At 43.2% G+C, this 17,730-nt stretch overlaps 1 protein-coding gene across 6 annotated transcripts in view; it reads left to right on the top strand.

Annotated features, from left to right (window-relative positions):
• The window catches only part of PLA2G4F (phospholipase A2 group IVF), a 569,872-nt gene that overhangs the window by 69,566 nt on the left and 482,576 nt on the right, over positions 1-17,730 (top strand). For all 6 annotated transcript variants that reach the window (XM_044271892.1, XM_044271895.1, XM_044271893.1 and 3 more), the window contains exons 8-10: positions 15,205-15,371; positions 15,471-15,584; positions 15,675-15,712. In XM_044271892.1, the coding sequence (XP_044127827.1) occupies positions 15,205-15,371; positions 15,471-15,584; positions 15,675-15,712 (319 nt within the window). The remainder of the gene's footprint in view (positions 1-15,204; positions 15,372-15,470; positions 15,585-15,674; positions 15,713-17,730) is intronic.

Below are 17,730 nucleotides of genomic sequence, written 5' to 3'. Positions count from 1 at the left end.
GCAGGTGCCATGTCTTCCCTGAATCGCTCAGGGTTATGTTTTCTCCAATTCACAGGTGTCATGTTCCCAAATTGCATGTGTCATGTCTTTCCTAGGTGACTCAGGGGCCAGGTTCCCTGGATTGCTCTGGTGTTATGCCTCCCCTTACTCACTTAGGGGTAATGTTCCCTGGATCGCTCGGGTCTTGTGTGTTCCCTGGATTTCTGTTTTCCGCAGGTTTGTTGCATGCGGCGCGACTTCGGGCTCTTATTCTGGCTGTCCAGGGTTACCCAGCAGTTGGCCATGGCGCCCAGGCTGCATCCCGGTTCTCTGTCGCCTCTTCCAGTGCCACCAGATCGCACCTCTCTCCGGGTCTCGTACTAACGCAAGCTTATTTTCGGGTAAGCAAGGCCTCAGGCCACCGGAATTTCGATCCATCATCAATTGTGTCGCAGGGCTCCTCCATGCCCGGTCACTCCACAGGGCCGGGTTTCAGGTAAGTTCCAGCCGAGTAGCGGCGTGACGCTTCTCCGCAGCTCGGAGCCTTCCTTCGTTCTTCACGAGCCGCCATTCCTAGGTCTTCAGTATCGCCGGAGTCTGCAGCGCTGTCCGTTGATTCAGTTAGGTTGTGATCCTGTTTCCTTCTGATTCTCAGGTTCATGTATTTCCCGGATTAGCTCAAAAATTCACGTATTTACCCATTCACCCAGGTTTAATTCCCCGGAGTCGCGCGGGTTTACGTGTTTCCTGGATCGCTCGGGTTCATGCATTTCCCTGAAACACTCAGGTTCATGTATTTACCTGAATCACTCGGGTTATGTTTCCAAATTCGCCTGGGTTCATGTTTCTGGATCGCTCAGGTTCATGTAGGTGCCCAATCACTCAGGGTTCACAATTTCCCTGAATCGCTCAGGTTTTGTATTTTCCTGTCTCTGTCAGGTTGCCGGTATTTCCAGGTGGTATGTTTTTTTCTGATTCACCCAGGTTACGTATTTCCCTGAATCACTCAGGTTTGGTATTTTCCTGTCTCTTTCAGGTTGGCGGTATTTCCAGGTTGTGTGTATTTCCTTGATTCACTCAGGTTACGTATTCCCTGAATCGCTCAGGTCTTTCTTCCCACAGGTTGTTCGCATGTGCCTGAATCACTCAGCTCTTTTTCCACAGGTTTGCATTTGCCTGAATCGCTCAGGTCTTTTTCCCGCAGGTTGTTCGCATTTGCCCGATTCGCTCAGGTCTTTTCCCGCAGGTTGTTCATATTTGCCTGAATCGCTCAGGTCTTTTCCCACTGGTGGTACACATTTGCCTGAATCACTTTGGATCCGTTATATTTGCCTGAAACGCTCTGGGTTTTTCCCGGCAGTATCCAGTGGTTCCTGTTTACCCGGTTCGGGTTCCGCATGTGTGAATCCCTGATTGCATGGGATCCGGGTGCATCACGGGGGTTTGGACATGGTCACCCATTATCTTGACAGTTGGTATTACATCAGGTATTGTACTCTGCTCCCACTCAAGCGGCCTTCTCCTGTTCTTTGCTACGTCATGGTTTGCTCAGTCTCACCTGGGCAGTCTGCACCCTGATTCCTGATCATCAGGGGACCTCAGGGCGTCCCCTTGGTCTGGGCTAGTTGCTCCAGCTTTCGCCAGGCTTGAGGCCCCCGTTCCAGGGTCCTGTCCAAGTGGGAGCTCCAGTCCCTGTTAGGGTTCCTCAACTGTGCGTTTACGATCATGCCCAGGGCAGGTCTGTCACTTCCCGGCTCCTCAGTCTCAAAAAAAAAAAAAAAAAAAAAAAAAACATCCTCGGGGGGAGGTGGACGAGGCCATCAGGGTTAGCGCCGCGGTCCAGGTGCGTAGGCAACCCGTGTTAGGCGAGCTTTCCGCAGATTGTCCGTAGCCCTAGACGGTCTCCCTTTTGGCACTCCAACAAGCATCATCACAAAGCAGCCATGTACCAGGGTTCTATGGGTTCTTAGACCCGGGGAGTTCACGTGCGGCACGGTCAACCGTGCAACCCTGCGCGGCATCCGGGCAGTTCTTCCCTACGGCCAACTGTTGGTGTCCCGTCAAGGCGCTCCAAGAGCTCCTGGCCTCACTCCAGTCTCCCGCGTTAGACGACCCGTTGCTCCCGATCAACGGTAGGCCCCCTTCTTCGGCCCAGTTGTCTCCGATATCCGCCCCCTGGCGGCTGGGTTGGGGTTCAACCCTAGCACGGCATCCGGGCACTCCCCACACGTAGGGGCCGCTTCCGCAGCATCCAGTCATCAGGTATCGGCCACGTCATCCGCAATGGGTCGTTAGCGGTCGTCCTGCTACGCTAGGTACATTCCCAATCCGCGAATTGAGATTGTCAGAGCCTTTCGTTCTTTGGGCTTCATGGGTCCATGATGCTCCAATAACACATTGCACCCTACTCCATGGGCCCGGGGAGTTCACCTGCAGCGCCATCTCCCGCACAACACTGCTCAGGCGACATCTCACCTGGCACTCTGATCACTTCATCCTATCCATCCCATCCTCAAGACCAGTCAGACCGGTCCTCCCACAGAGGTGGACTTTTCCCTACGGCCACCTGCTGGTGTCCTATCAAGGTGCTCAAGGAGCTCCCGGCCTCCCTTCAATCTTCCGATCTAGACGACCCGTTGCTCCCGATCAACGATAGGCCCCTGTCTTCAACCCTGTTCATCTCCAACATCCGTACTCTGGCCGCAGGGCTGGGTTTCAACCCTAGCACGCTATCCGGGCACTCCTTCCGCATAGGGGCCGCATCCGCAGCATCAAGTCACCAGGTACCGGCGCATGTCATCCGCAAGATGGGTCGTTGGCGGTCGTCCTGCTTCACAAGGTACATTCCGAATCCACGGGCGGAGATCTCCAGAGCCTTTTGTTCTTTGGCATTATAGTTCACACTATGCTTCAATAAATGCTTCACTCCCTGTTACGTACCGGTTCTCTTTTGGCCACTATTCAGGCCTTACCTCGTCACTGGCGCCGGGCACACTCCAGCCAGTTGGGTTAGGACAGTCCGTAGGCATGCCTATTCTGTTCCTCGCTTAGCTCCTCCCACAAATGTTGAAGGCTGCTTGCAGCCTGTAATTGTGGGAGGAGCGTGCTCACCCTTTATAAACCCCCTCCTACAAGCAGGAGGGCGTCCGTTGTTGCCCCTCCCTCCCATCCCCTTTTCTCATACTCTCCTCCTAGGTGGCCCACTATTCAGGCCTTACCTCGTCACTGGCGCCGGGCACACTCCAGCCAGTTGGGTTAGGACAGTCCGTAGGCATGCCTATTCTGTTCCTTGCTTAGCTCCTCCCACAAATATATATATATATATATATATATATATATATATATCTATACATATCTTCTAAAAAGTAAAAATTGGAAAATAAAGCATAAGTTCTATGTGTTATAAGATACAAAGATTATGTAAATATAGGTGGTAATTGATAAAAGGTGGTCTTTTAAGATAAGGGGTTGATAATGGATTCCCATTAGAAAGAGTAGAGGTAGATGAGTCACATAGTGATTCATCAGGATCCAATAAAGTACCACGTGAAGCTGATCCTAATCCATTGGCACCTCTAGATTTATCTCATCTTCTGGACCATATTTCTATAAGATCTTATTAAGCCTTAACTTCTCTTTTTTTCGTTCCATCACATAAAATTCAGATTAGCAATACATTAAACTTAAGGCTGTAATGTACCAAAATACGAAAAAAGTCAAGGGGGTGTCCTGCATTCGTAAGAGTGCTCCTGGGTTCTCCAAAGGGAGTATATGTAGTCTGTCTGCAGCTCTGCCTGTGACCACCAAGCTTCCGTTCTGCATGGGGTCCAGCCATCTGCTTCTGTGCTGGTTCCCGTTTGTCGTTTGATCCATTTTGTGTGGGTTCCATTCCTGTTGTTGTCTGTAGTTCTGTGCAGATAGCGGCCAAGTGTACCCGGACCTTCCTGGAGGTGCGACCAGTGAGCCCTCGGCCAAGTTCATAACCACCACCAAGGGCTCTGTAAAGAACAGGGCTCACCGGATCTCCGCCCTCTGGGTCTAGCCTTCCAGTGGGCAGAGTTCAGTGATACAGTGGTAGTGCTACCACTATTGCTTAACCTGCTTATCCATTATTGTCATGTTCATTTATTACATGTTCAATAAAGTATTCTGTTGGTTCTTGATCTGTATCTGCCTGTGTCCTGTTTGCAAGGCGTTCCCGTGGTCTGACAGGGCTACCGGAACGTGACAGAAGATGACCTTAGACCGTCCAGTACGAAATGTCTGCCTGAGCCACTCGAAGTGGAACAAGCACTGGTTCTGGAAGCCATGACAATATTGCCTAAGAATTTTATCTGGGAGTGCCATGGAATTTTTTCCTTATTTTTCTGGATATTTGATGGGATCTGCAGGCACACCATTTATCTATGTATGTGTATATATGTATATGTGTATATACAGTGGAGGAAATAATTATTTGACCCCTCACTGATTTTGTAAGTTTGTCCAATGACAAAGAAATGAAAAGTCTCAGAACAGTATCATTTCAATGGTAGGTTTATTGTAACAGTGGCAGATAGCACATCAAAAGGAAAATCGAATAAATAACTTTAAATAAAAGATAGCAACTGATTTGCATTTCATTGAGTGAAATAAGTATTTGAACCCTCTAACAAAAAAAGACTTAATACTTGGTGGAAAACCCCTTGTTTGCAAGCACAGAGGTCAAACGTTTCTTGTAATTGATGACCAAGTTTGCGCACATTTTAGGAGGAATGTTGGTCCACTCCTCTTTGCAGATCATCTCTAAATCCCTAAGGTTTTGAGGCTGTCTCTGTGCAACTCTGAGCTTGAGCTCCCTCCATAGGTTTTCGATTGGATTAAGGTCCGGAGACTGACTAGGCCACTCCATGACCTTAATGTGCTTCTTCTTGAGCCACTCCTTTGTTGCCTTTGCTGTATGTTTTGGGTCATTGTCGTGCTGGAACACCCATCCACGACCCATTTTCAGTTTCCTGGCAGAGGGAAGGAGGTTGTCGCTCAGGATTTCACGATACATGGCTCCGTCCATTTTCCCGTTTATGCAAATAAGTTGTCCTGTGCCCTTAGCAGAAAAACACCCCCAAAGCAAAATGTTTCCACCCCCATGCTTGACGGTGGGGACGGTGTTTTGGGGGTCATAGGCAGCATTTTTCTTCCTCCAAACACAGCGAGTTGAGTTAATGCCAAAGAGCTCTATTTTGGTCTCATCAGACCACAGCACCTTCTCCCAGTCACTCTCTGAATCATTCAGGTGTTCATTGGCAAACTTCAGACGGGCCTGCACATGTGCCTTCCTGAGCAGGGGGACCTTGCGAGCCCTGCAGGATTTTAATCCATTGCGGTGTAATGTGTTTCCAATGGTTTTCTTGGTGACTGTGGTCCCTGCTAATTTGAGGTCATTAACTAACTCCTCCCGTGTAGTTCTAGGATGCTTTTTCACCTTTCTCAGAACCATTGACACCCCACAAGGTGAGATCTTGCGTGGAGCCCCAGAGCGAGGTCGATTGATGGTCATTTTGTGCTCCTTCCATTTTCGAACAATCGCACCAACAGTTGTCACCTTCTCTCCCAGCTTCTTGCTAATGGTTTTGTAGCCCATTCCAGCCTTGTGCAGGTCTACAATTTTGTCTCTGACATCCTTGGACAGCTCTTTGGTCTTTCCCATGTTGGAGAGTTTGGAGTCTGCTTGATTGATTGATTCTGTGGACAGGTGTCTTTTATACAGGTGACTAGTTAAGACAGGTGTCCTTAATGAGGGTGACTAATTGAGTAGAAGTGTCTAACCACTCTGTGGGAGCCAGAACTCTTAATGGTTGGTAGGGGTTCAAATACTTATTTCACTCAATGAAATGCAAATCAGTTGCTATCTTTTATTTAAAGTTATTTATTCGATTTTCCTTTTGATGTGCTATCTGCCACTGTTACAATAAACCTACCATTGAAATGATACTGTTCTGAGACTTTTCATTTCTTTGTCATTGGACAAACTTACAAAATCAGTGAGGGGTCAAATAATTATTTCCTCCACTGTATATATATATATATATATATATATATATATATATATATATATATATACTACGTGCAGAATTATTAGGCAAATGAGTATTTTCACCACATCATCCTCTTTATGCATGTTGTTTTACTCCAAGCTGTATAGGCTCGAAAGCCTACTACCAATTAAGCATATTAGGTGATGTGCATCTCTGTAATGAGAAGGGGTGTGGTCTAATGACATCAACACCCTATATCAGGTGTGCATAATTATTAGGCAACTTCCTTTCCTTTGGCAAAATGGGTCAAAAGAAGGACTTGACAGGCTCAGAAAAGTCAAAAATAGTGAGATATCTTGCAGAGGGATGCAGCACTCTTAAAATTGCAAAGCTTCTGAAGCGTGATCATCGAACAATCAAGCGTTTCATTCAAAATAGTCAACAGGGTCGCAAGAAGCGTGTGGAAAAACCAAGGCGCAAAATAACTGCCCATGAACTGAGAAAAGTCAAGCGTGCAGCTGCCAAGATGCCACTTGCCACCAGTTTGGCCATATTTCAGAGCTGCAACATCACTGGAGTGCCCAAAAGCACAAGGTGTGCAATACTCAGAGACATGGCCAAGGTAAGAAAGGCTGAAAGACGACCACCACTGAACAAGACACAAGCTGAAACGTCAAGACTGGGCCAAGAAATATCTCAAGACTGATTTTTCTAAGGTTTTATGGACTGATGAAATGAGAGTGAGTCTGGATGGGCCAGATGGCTGGATTGGTAAAGGGCCGAGAGCTCCAGTCCGACTCAGACGCCAGCAAGGTGGAGGTGGAGTTCTGGTTTGGGCTGGTATCATCAAAGATGAGCTTGTGGGGCCTTTTTGGGTTGAGGATGGAGTCAAGCTCAACTCCCAGTCCTACTGCCAGTTTCTGGAAGACACCGTCTTCAAGCAGTGGTACAGGAAGAAGTCTGCAAGGTAAGAAAAACATGATTTTCATGCAGGACAATGCTCTATCACACGCGTCCAAGTACTCCACAACGTGGCTGGCAAGAAAGGGTATAAAAGAAGAAAATCTAATGACATGGCCTCCTTGTTCACCTGATCTGAACCCCATTGAGAACCTGTGGTCCATCATCAAATGTGAGATTTACAAGGAGGGAAAACAGTACACCTCTCTGAACAGTGTCTGGGAGGCTGTGGTTGCTGCTGCACGCAATGTTGATGGTGAACAGATCAAAACACTGACAGAATCCATGGATGGAAGGCTTTTGAGTGTCCTTGCAAAGAAAGGTGGCTATATTGGTCACTGATTTGTTTTTGTTTTGTTTTTGAATGTCAGAAATGTATATTTGTGAATGTTGAGATGTTATATTGGTTTCACTGGTAAAAATAAATAATTGAAATGGGTATATATTTGTTTTTTGTTAAGTTGCCTAATAATTATGTACAGTAATAGTCACCTGCACACACAGAGATCCCCCTAAAATAGCTAAAACTAAAAACAAACTAAAAACTACTTCCAAAAATATTCAGCTTTGATATTAATGAGTTTTTTGGGTTCATTGAGAACATGGTTGTTGTTCAATAATAAAATTAATCCTCAAAAATACAACTTGCCTAATAATTCTGCACTCCCTGTATGTATGTATGTGTGTGTATATATATATATAGACACAGCTTCTCATTCAAAGAGTTTTCTTTATTTTCATGACTATGAAAATTGTAGATTCACACTGAAGTATATCTGTAAAGAATAAATCAAGGCAACTGGACGTACTGTAGATTTCTTGAAAACGTTTCACTCGTTCTTCCAACGAGCAAAAAATTCTGGGAATAAATATGTAACTGAATCCACATCTGGTAATTAGACCCAGCATTGGGTCAAAGGTGTTGATTCCATTATCCTAATTGGAGTCAGTAGGTGATAAAGACTTCCCAGAAAAAGGTGTGAAGACAGCATTATACGTGGCAGACAATAGATGTCTAAACCCCCCACCTCTATTTAAGCTTGGCTTCTCCATTTTTACGTAGATGGCCTCCTTCACGCCTCGTTTGTACCAATCGGCCTCCTTATCCAAAACACGTACTTGACTGTCTTCAAAGGTGTGACCTGTTGATTTTAGATGTAAGTACACGGCTGAATCTTGACCAGAGGTTTTGGCTCTTCTATGCTGGGCCATACGCTGATGTAGTTGTTGTTTTGTTTCACCGATATACAGTTCTGAGCATTCCTCATTGCACTGGACTGCGTACACAATGTTGTCCATCTTGTGTTTATCTATTGTCTGCCACGTATAATGCTGTTGTGACACCCTTTTTCTGGGAAGTCTTTATCACCTACTGACTCCAATTAGGATAATGGAATCAACACCTTTAAACCAATGCTGGGTCTAATTACCAGATGTGGATTCAGTTACATATTTATTCCCAGAATTTTTTGTACAATCACTCAGAATTGAGAAAGCTCGTTGGAAGAACGAGTGAAACGTTTTCAAGAAATCTACAGTACGTCCAGTTGCCTTTATTTATTCTTTACAGCTATATACCATGACCTGGATAAATGAGAACCTTCACAGACATTCACACTGAAGGCATCAAAACTATGAATTAACACATGTGGAATTATATACATAACAAAAAAGTGTGAAACAACTGAAAATATGTCATATTCTAGGTTCTTCAAAGTAGCCACCTTTTGCTTTGATTACTGCTTTGCACACTCTTGGCATTCTCTTGATGAGCTTCAAGAGGTAGTCACCTGAAATGGTCTTCCAACAGTCTTGAAGGAGTTCCCAGAGATGCTTAGCACTTGTTGGCTCTTTTGCCTTCACTCTGCGGTCCAGCTCACCCCAAACCATCTCGATTAGGTTCAGGTCCGGTGACGGTGGAGGCCAGGTCATCTGGCGCAGCACCCCATCACTCTCCTTCATGGTCAAATAGCCCTTATTTTCAAAGTTTTCCCAATTTTTCGGCTGACTGACCTTCATTTCTTAAAGTAATGATAGCCACTCGTTTTTCTTTACTTAGCTGCTTTTTTCTTGCCATACATACAAATTCTAACAGTCTATTCAGTAGGACTATCAGCTGTGTATCCACCTGACTTCTCCTCAACGCAACTGATGGTCCCAACCTCATTTATAAGGCAAGAAATCCCACTTATTAAACCTGACAGGGCACACCTGTGAAGTGAAAACCATTTCAGGTGACTACCTCTTGAAGCTCATCAAGAGAATGCCAAGAGTGTGCAAAGCAGTAATCAAAGCAAAAGGTGGCTACTTTGAAGAACCTAGAATATGACATATTTTCAGTTGCTTCACACTTTTTTGTTATGTATATAATTCCACATGTGTTAATTCATAGTTTTGATGCCTTCAGTGTTAATCTACAATTTTCATAGTCATGAAAATAAAGAAAACTCTTTGAATGAGAAAGTGTGTCCAAACTTTTGGTCTGTACTGTGTGTGTGTGTGTGTGTGTGTATGTATGTATGTATGTATATGTGTGTGTGTATGTATGTGTGTATATATATATATATATATATATATATATATATATATATATATATATATATATAAGAAGGTTTCTGGAATAATTGTGGAAGGTATGTGTCACAGAGGTTCCTGGCCTCGGTAAAGTAAGAGCCAGTATTTTATGTGTCAGCAGCAGCTATTGCTAATTGACACTGAGATTTAACATGGCTGTCATAGCTGATCTGGGACGGCTCTTACTGGGAGTAGTCAAAGTGCTGGGTGGGTGACTACTCCCCATGTTCCATGCCGGGGTTTGCTAGGCATAAAAACCAGCCAGCACTGCCAGGTGTGGTGGATTTACGTACCTCACTCTGACAGCGGAGCTCTGGAGTCTGTGTGCTGTGAACTGAGGGCTGTGCTGGGATTGAGCCGGGCTGGGCGACTCGGGCCCCTCTAAAAGCGAAGAGGCCGCCTTTGGACTTGATGAGGCTGAGCTGCTAACAGGGTGTGAAGTAACACCCAGGAGAAAAGGTGACTTTTATTGTTTATGGACTTTCCTTGTGTGTGAACAAACACTAAGCCACCTGTGTTTTATGATACACCTTATATGCATTTTATTATACACCAATGTGTGAATAAACACCGCTGTTTGATTCAAGAACTGTGTACTTTGGCAGATAAGGTGTATCACAAAACTCAGGTGGCTTGGTGTTTGTTCACACTCAAGGGAAGTCCATAAAGTCGCCTTTAGAGTGGCCTGTGTCTTCCAGCCCGGCTCAAATCTCAAATCCCAGCCCAACCCTCAGTTCACATTACACAGACTCCTGAGCTCCACTGGTAGTAAGGAAAACCTCTATACTGCATCCGCTATCCAAGTATTGCACCCGGTCAGTCGATGCCGTTAACGTAAACTGGATCTCCCGATCAAGGGAGTTCAAGTATACGTGAAAATCCATCAACTGATCCATGGTGCCATCCCAAATGAGGAAAATGTCATCTATGTATCTCCACCACGACAACACCTGATTGAAGTGGGGAGATACATAGACGAGACGCTCCTCAAATGACCGCACAAAAATATTTGCATAAGTGGGCGCGGCATTAGAGCCCATCGAAATGTTTGGCCTCATATACATACTGGGATGAGAAAAATTACTCATCCCAGTATGTATATGAGGCCAAACATTTCGACACAGGAAATGTCTGCACTGGAGGGATTGTCCAGTAACCCCGATCTCACCATCAAACCCGCAGATAAGGGTGGTGGGATCGTGGTGATGGACACCATTCAGTATGTTAAGGAGATAAGAAGACAATTGGGCGAACCTGGCGTCTACGAGCCATTGGCCAGGGACCCCAGGTTCGACATTGCAAGGAAAATTGATGCACATCTGACTGAGGCGATGCAGAGTGGCATTATTGATGGACAACTTAAAGATTTTTTGGTGGTGAAGTCCCCGGTTACACCCACGATATATGCATTACCAAAGATACATAAAAGGTTGGTTGACCCTCCAGGTCGGCCGATAATTTCGGGTAGGGGCTCTATACTATCCAACATTAATGTATTTCTGGATAAGATACTGAGAGAATATGCTATGGGTGCTAGATCGTACGTTAGGGATACCGGAGACTTCATCACCAAGATCAAAGGGATGCAGGTACCAAGGGGGGCCATCATAGCCTCCTTTGACATAGTGTCATTGTACACCTCGATTGACCACAACAAAGGCTTGTCGGCTGTGGCGGAGATGTTGACACATTCGGAGCATCCCGCCCCAGTTCGACAATTTATATTGACATTGTTGGAATTGTCCTTGAGGAACAATTATTTTGTGTTCCAGGGACAATTTTTCTTGCAAAAGATGGGCGCGGCGATGGGCTCTAATGCCGCGCCCACTTATGCAAATATTTTTGTGCGGTCATTTGAGGAGCGTCTCGTCTATGTATCTCCCCACTTCAATCAGGTGTTGTCGTGGTGGAGATACATAGATGACATTTTCCTCATTTGGGATGGCACCATGGATCAGTTGATGGATTTTCACGTATACTTGAACTCCCTTGATCGGGAGATCCAGTTTACGTTAACGGCATCGACTGACCGGGTGCAATACATGGATACACAAGTATACATTGAGGATGAACAGGTGCATATGGATTTAAACATTAAGGCCACAGATAAGAATACATTGTTGCATTTTACCAGTGGGCACCCAAGAAGGATGGTAGATTCTCTGCCGTTTAGCCAAATGCTTCGGGTGCGGAGAATTGTTGATAAGGATGAGAATATGTGTACAGCAATGAAAAATATGGAACAATCTTTTATAGACAGGGGATACCCTAGAAAGTTAGTGAAAAGACATGCAGAAAGGGCTAAAAAAATCCCCAGAGATGAGTTATTGACCCCGAAAACTAGGAGAAATAATGACAGAATGCCGTTTGTATCATCATATAACGAGTTGAGTCCTGAAATTGAAAAAATAATAAGGCGACATTGGAGTTTACTGAGTAGTGGACACCCCAATGTTGCTGCATTTAGAAGTGTGCCGATGATGGCATATAGAAGAGCAGGCAACATCAGGGATAAGGTAGTACACTCCAAAGTACCAGATAAAGGACAATCCAGACAGACATTCCTCAAAACAAGGCGCACGGGCTCTTTCCCGTGTCTGGGATGTGTGAACTGTAAACTGATGGTCAAGGGATCGACGTTCGCACATCCAGACACGGGCGAGACCTTTGATATAGTGCATTATCTCACCTGTGATTCGTCATGGGTGATATATGTACTATGGTGCCCTTGTAAAAAATTATATGTTGGTGAAACCACTTGCGATCTAAAGACCAGGTTAAATAACCATAGGCAGTCTATTAGGAATAAAAGAAGAGATCTGCCTGTATCAAAGCATTTTGCCGAAAAAAATCATAAAGAAAGTGACTTGAAATTTATGATTATAGATCATGTTAAACCATTGGAAAGAGGAGGTGATCGATTAAGTAAATTAAAAAAAACTGAACTTAGGTGGATTTTTCGGCTCGATACCCTAAAACCCAAAGGGTTAAATGTAGAATTTAGGGTGACAGGAGGAATGGTTAGCTAGATACCCAGTTTACATAGCCCATGCCCTGATGTTGTCTGCTCTCTATATGCAGTGAATTAAATGGAAACTACAATGATTTGCCTGATGACATAGATGGATGTTGACTTTTTTTGCCAATGCCGGGCCGTATATAGATGGAGACGAGACAAATATGTGAGGTATGGAGGCATGATACTTTTGCCCGAAAACATTACCTAAAAAAAGATGGTGGATAGGTACTCGTGATGGGGCGTGAACGATCTGTCCATACGCTGACGCAGACTCGTCTGTGTGCGGCGCCTGGACGTGATCGACCGTACGTCATCGCGTTGGTTTCCACCATAGAGGTGACGTGACGTAGGAGCATTAGAAGCTGCGTGAACGGAACAGGGCTGAGTACATGCGCAGTAAGGAGTAGAGGACGCGGATGAGTGGCGTGTGCAGACACATGTAGAGACGCCTTCTCCATAAACCTTCTCCGTAAATTTTCTAAATTTTCTCGGTTCTCCAGCAGGCTTAAGGCAAGGTAATACAGTCAAGAATTTTTTAAAAAACTGCACGGTTCACTTTATTATATACACTTTATGTACACATATTATGATGAATTACTATTGAATGTAACACTGATGTACTGCTACTGAAGTTGATATGCACGGCAATATATTGAGTTAATTATATGAATTGTAGTCCACCCAGGAATGGGAGTGCACTAGTACTCTATTGGCTGATAATGGATTGTGTCATGCTGTAGAGTTGTATTTATGTTTGCACTATGCACTTTTGTGTTCACTTGACTTGAAAATGGTCCTGTGAGAGGACCGAAACGTTGTCTGACATGTGTGAATAAAATTCACTTTTTTACTTAAAGGAGTGCTGCGGACTTTCCTTCTCTATATATATATATATATATATATTTTCTTTTTCTAAACTGAACAACCCTAATTTTGATAATCTTTCAGGGTACTGTAGTCCACCCATTCCAGTCTTGTTCACAGGAGCCCAGAACTGTACACAATACTCCCATGTGTGGTCTGACTAGTGATTTGTAAAGTGGTAGGACTATGTTCTTATCACGGGCATCTATGCCCGTTTTGATGCAACCCATTATCTTATTGGCCTTGGCAGCTGCTTCACACTGTTTTTTTCAGCTTAGTTTGCTGCTCATTAAAATTCCTAGATCCTTTTCCATGTCAGTGTTACCTAGTATTTTACCATTTAGTATGTACGGGTGACTTGCATTATTCCTTCCCATGTGCATAACTTTACATTTGTCAGTGTTAAACCTCATCTGCCACTTATCTGCCCAAGCCTCCAATCTATCCAGATCCCTCTGTAGTAGTATTCTGTCCTCATCAGTGTAAATTACTTTACACAGTTTAGTGTCATCTGCGGAAATTGATACTTTACTATACAAGATCATTAATAAATATATTGAAGAGAATTGGGACCAATACTGAACCCTGAGGTACCCCACTAGTGACAGTGACCCAATTTGAGTATGTACCGTTAATAACCGCCCTCTGTTTTCTATCATTGAGCCAGGTACTTACCCACATACAGACGTTTTCTCCCAGTCCAAGCATTCTCATTTTATATACTAACCTTTTATGTGGTACAGTGTCAAATGCTTTGGCGAAGTCCAGATATACGACATCCATTGATTCGCCGCTGTCAAGTCTAGAACTTACCTCCTCATAGAAACTGATTAAATTAGTTTGGCATGACCGATCCCTCACAAAGCGATGCTGATATGGCGTTATTTGCTTATTTCCGTTGAGATGCTCTAAGATAGCATCTTTCAGAAAACCTTCAAACAGTTTACCCACAACAGATGTTAAACTTACCAGCCTAGCTGGAGGCGTCACAAAAAGATTTTGAGGCGGCGCTGGGCACGAACGGCAGCAGGTGAGGGCGGCAGCTTGGAGCCATTTACATCCCCTTGGGCACCTTATTTTTATGACTGACAGGTTAGTAATAGCGTATTTTTAGCAAAATGAGCCTACAGATTACATTTATAAGACCACATTAGGAATGGTTAAAGCTCCCTGAACATAACCATATTTTTATCTGGAGGGGGTGAAACCTGGTGACAGAATCCCTTTAACAAGTGGAAGGCACATATGCAAACTGTTGTAATTCCTACACCGTTCACCTGAATTGGATGTAAATACCCTCAAAATAAAGCTGACAGTCTGCAGTTAAAGCACATCTTGTTTGTTTCATTTCAAATCCATTGTGATGGTGTATAGAGCCAAAAATGTTAGAGATGTGTCGATGTCCCAATATTTATGGACCTGACTGTATAGTCTTGATAAAGACTGCATTGAGCGGTTGAAACATTGCAGAGGGGTCAATAAAGGGTCCACCGTTTTTGATTTTATCTATTGGAGTGCTGCCTCATCTTTTGGATATATATCATCTATTTAGCTGTTGAACCTGCGGCTTGGAGGATTTTGCACCTGTGGTCTATTGGACTAGTGCTGCTGTTTGAATTTTTGTTTTTGTGATATATATAAATTTCAGGAATGGGGATAACATAGGATGGCCCATACTATCATCTAATTTACTTTCCAAAAAACTGACGGAGACATGAGTGATTGTACGTTATGTGGTGGTATTAATAATACACTGCAAATGAAGCCTAAATTTTTACATTTTTCATTGTTCAGGGAACTGCATATTAAAATTGTCTGTACCTGGGTCTTATGAAAAACAGATAAGTGCTCCATTAAATCAATTTCAAACTGAAGAAGTGGGCAAATTTGTTTTCCATGCTGACAGTTATATGAGTCCACATCTAGATGTCTCCCTTTTAAAGACTATGAGAATAGCACAGGTATGTTACTCATAAAAAGTGCTGTCTAACTTCTATTAAAGTTTATTTTTTACAATGAATATGTATTTGTCTCATATGTGTATGTCATATTTTGTTAAGAATGACATGGCACCTGAACTTGACAAGCAGACACTATTTTTGGGTAAAGGATCTGTTCAGTTGTCATCACTTCCTAAAGGGCCGGAGACTGACATTGATCTACTTTTGTCCAAGGTGAGATCATAAAAAAAAAAAAATTCTATCTTCAATATGTTTATGAATCATAAATGCATGGCACTATTATTCTGTTTATTTTTTTTCTAGAATCACATCGTCAATATGAGTATGACAAAAGAAGAATGGTCAGTTCTTTAAATTCCTGAACAGAATGCTTCTACCAAAATGATTACATTTTGTTATGACTTAATTTATTTAACCTCTTAGTGACCACCAATACACCTTTTTTACACCAGTCAATAAGGGGCCTTAGGCTGCACCACCGCCTTTTAATGGCAGCCCAGTCAGTCAAAGCACTGCACGGGTCTCCTGTGCAGCGGAGAGCGGGAGCCGCTCTCCTACTGTAACAGCTTGGTCCAGCAGTAGCACCAATCTAAACTGTTTAACCCTTTACATGCTACGATTAATGTTGCCAGCCGCATGTAAGCAGTTACAGAGTGAGTGGACTTACATCGGCACCCCGCAAATGAGATAGCTGGGTGCCGATGCCTCTGCAGCAGGCCAGAGCCTAGTGTAGGCCTCAAAATTGCAATGAAAATACACTTTTTTCAGTTGAAAAAATACTTTCCAATTGAATAGAATTGCTAAAATAAAATCTACACAGAATTGTTGCTTATTGCTTAGTCAAAAATCAATTAAAAAAATGCACCAAAATGATACACAACTGACAATACTGGCTAATTCCTCAGGCCGATGTTAAAAGCTGAGAGCTTTACCAATATCTTCCAGTCAGGAACATATTGGAGCCCCTCATGCACCACGTCACTGTGTCTCAGCACGCATGCCGTTGTCTGCGGAGGAATTGTTCCCCCGGTTATAGACACGCTACAGTGTCTGGTTTTGGAGCATTTTCACCTATTTAGGCCACTTTTTTCAGTGAGTTTTATTGTCTTTTTGCTTAGTCGCCAGCAAAAAAAACAAAACTGAATGAAAGCGATCAAAAAGTGTTATGTCCCACAAAAATAAAAGCCCTCACATTCGTTCTGCAGAAAGAAAAATAAAAGTTATGGGTCTTAGGATAAGGTCATGCAAACACTTTTTTTTTTTTAAGTTTTTTTTGTGCAAATGTAGTAAAACTTATATGTATTTGAATCGTACTAACTCGGAGAATAAAGTTATGTTATTTTTGTTGAAAAAAGAACGCCACAAAATCTATAACTTTAAAAACTTAGTGGCAGTATTGTTGTTTTTTCCTATTCCCCTGCCATAAAGAGTTAGTAAAAGTTAATCAGTAAGTTATGTGTACCCCAAAATGACACCATTGAAAACTACAACTTGCCCTCAGACGGCTACATAGATGAAAGAATGAAAAAACGTATAGCTCTTTGAAGGTGACAATGAAAAAATAGCTTGGTCAGTAAGACCCAGATCAGTCTGGTCACGAAATAATAATTAAAAAATAATTTTACTAAAAGTACAACAAAAAATAATCCACAATCATAGCAGTATATTTGTTGGCAGCAGAGTCATACAATTATGCAGCATAGCAGCACATTTATATACCTCCATTAATGTGGGACATCATGCAAAAATTAAAGGGGTTTTCTAAATTTTGTAAAAACGTAGTTAAGGCCTAGTTCACACTTCAGTGATTTGGTCAGTGTTTCATCAGTGATTGTGAGCCAAAACCAGCTGTAGAACAGCTGTTTTTTTCTAACAATCACTGATGAAAAGCAACTTAATTAAACAATTAATTAAACAACTTTTGTTTTAAATATGTCTTCACTCCATTACCACTGGGTCTGCAGTGTTTGTCGTTCACTGTTTACATAATTCCTGCAGTTAGTCAATGGCCTACTGATCATGTGTGCATGAATAGAATATGACTAGTAAGGACAGTGGTCATGGAATTGATGAAAGCAGGTCCAGCAAGTCCAGCAAGGATCAGAGCAGCAGCAAAGGACATTTAAAAGATGATTACTTTTTTTTGTTTTATTAACTTTACACAGCTCCATGCTCTAGGTTAAGTTTTTACAAATTTTGGAAAGCCCCTTTCAAGAGAAACAAAGAGATCCCCACACTTAATAGTGTAGTATTTTACACATACAAAAAGTACATAGTATCATAGTTTGAAAGGCTGAAAAAAGTCATCCGTCCATTCAGTTTAGTGTGTTAGGCTAGTTTCACACTAGCGTCAGGGGAG

Source organism: Bufo gargarizans, chromosome 11, assembly GCF_014858855.1.
Source record: "Bufo gargarizans isolate SCDJY-AF-19 chromosome 11, ASM1485885v1, whole genome shotgun sequence".
Classification (NCBI taxonomy): domain Eukaryota; kingdom Metazoa; phylum Chordata; class Amphibia; order Anura; family Bufonidae; genus Bufo; species Bufo gargarizans.
The sequence above is the reverse complement of the archived record's forward strand: the minus strand, read 5'-3'. Positions and strand labels throughout refer to the sequence as shown.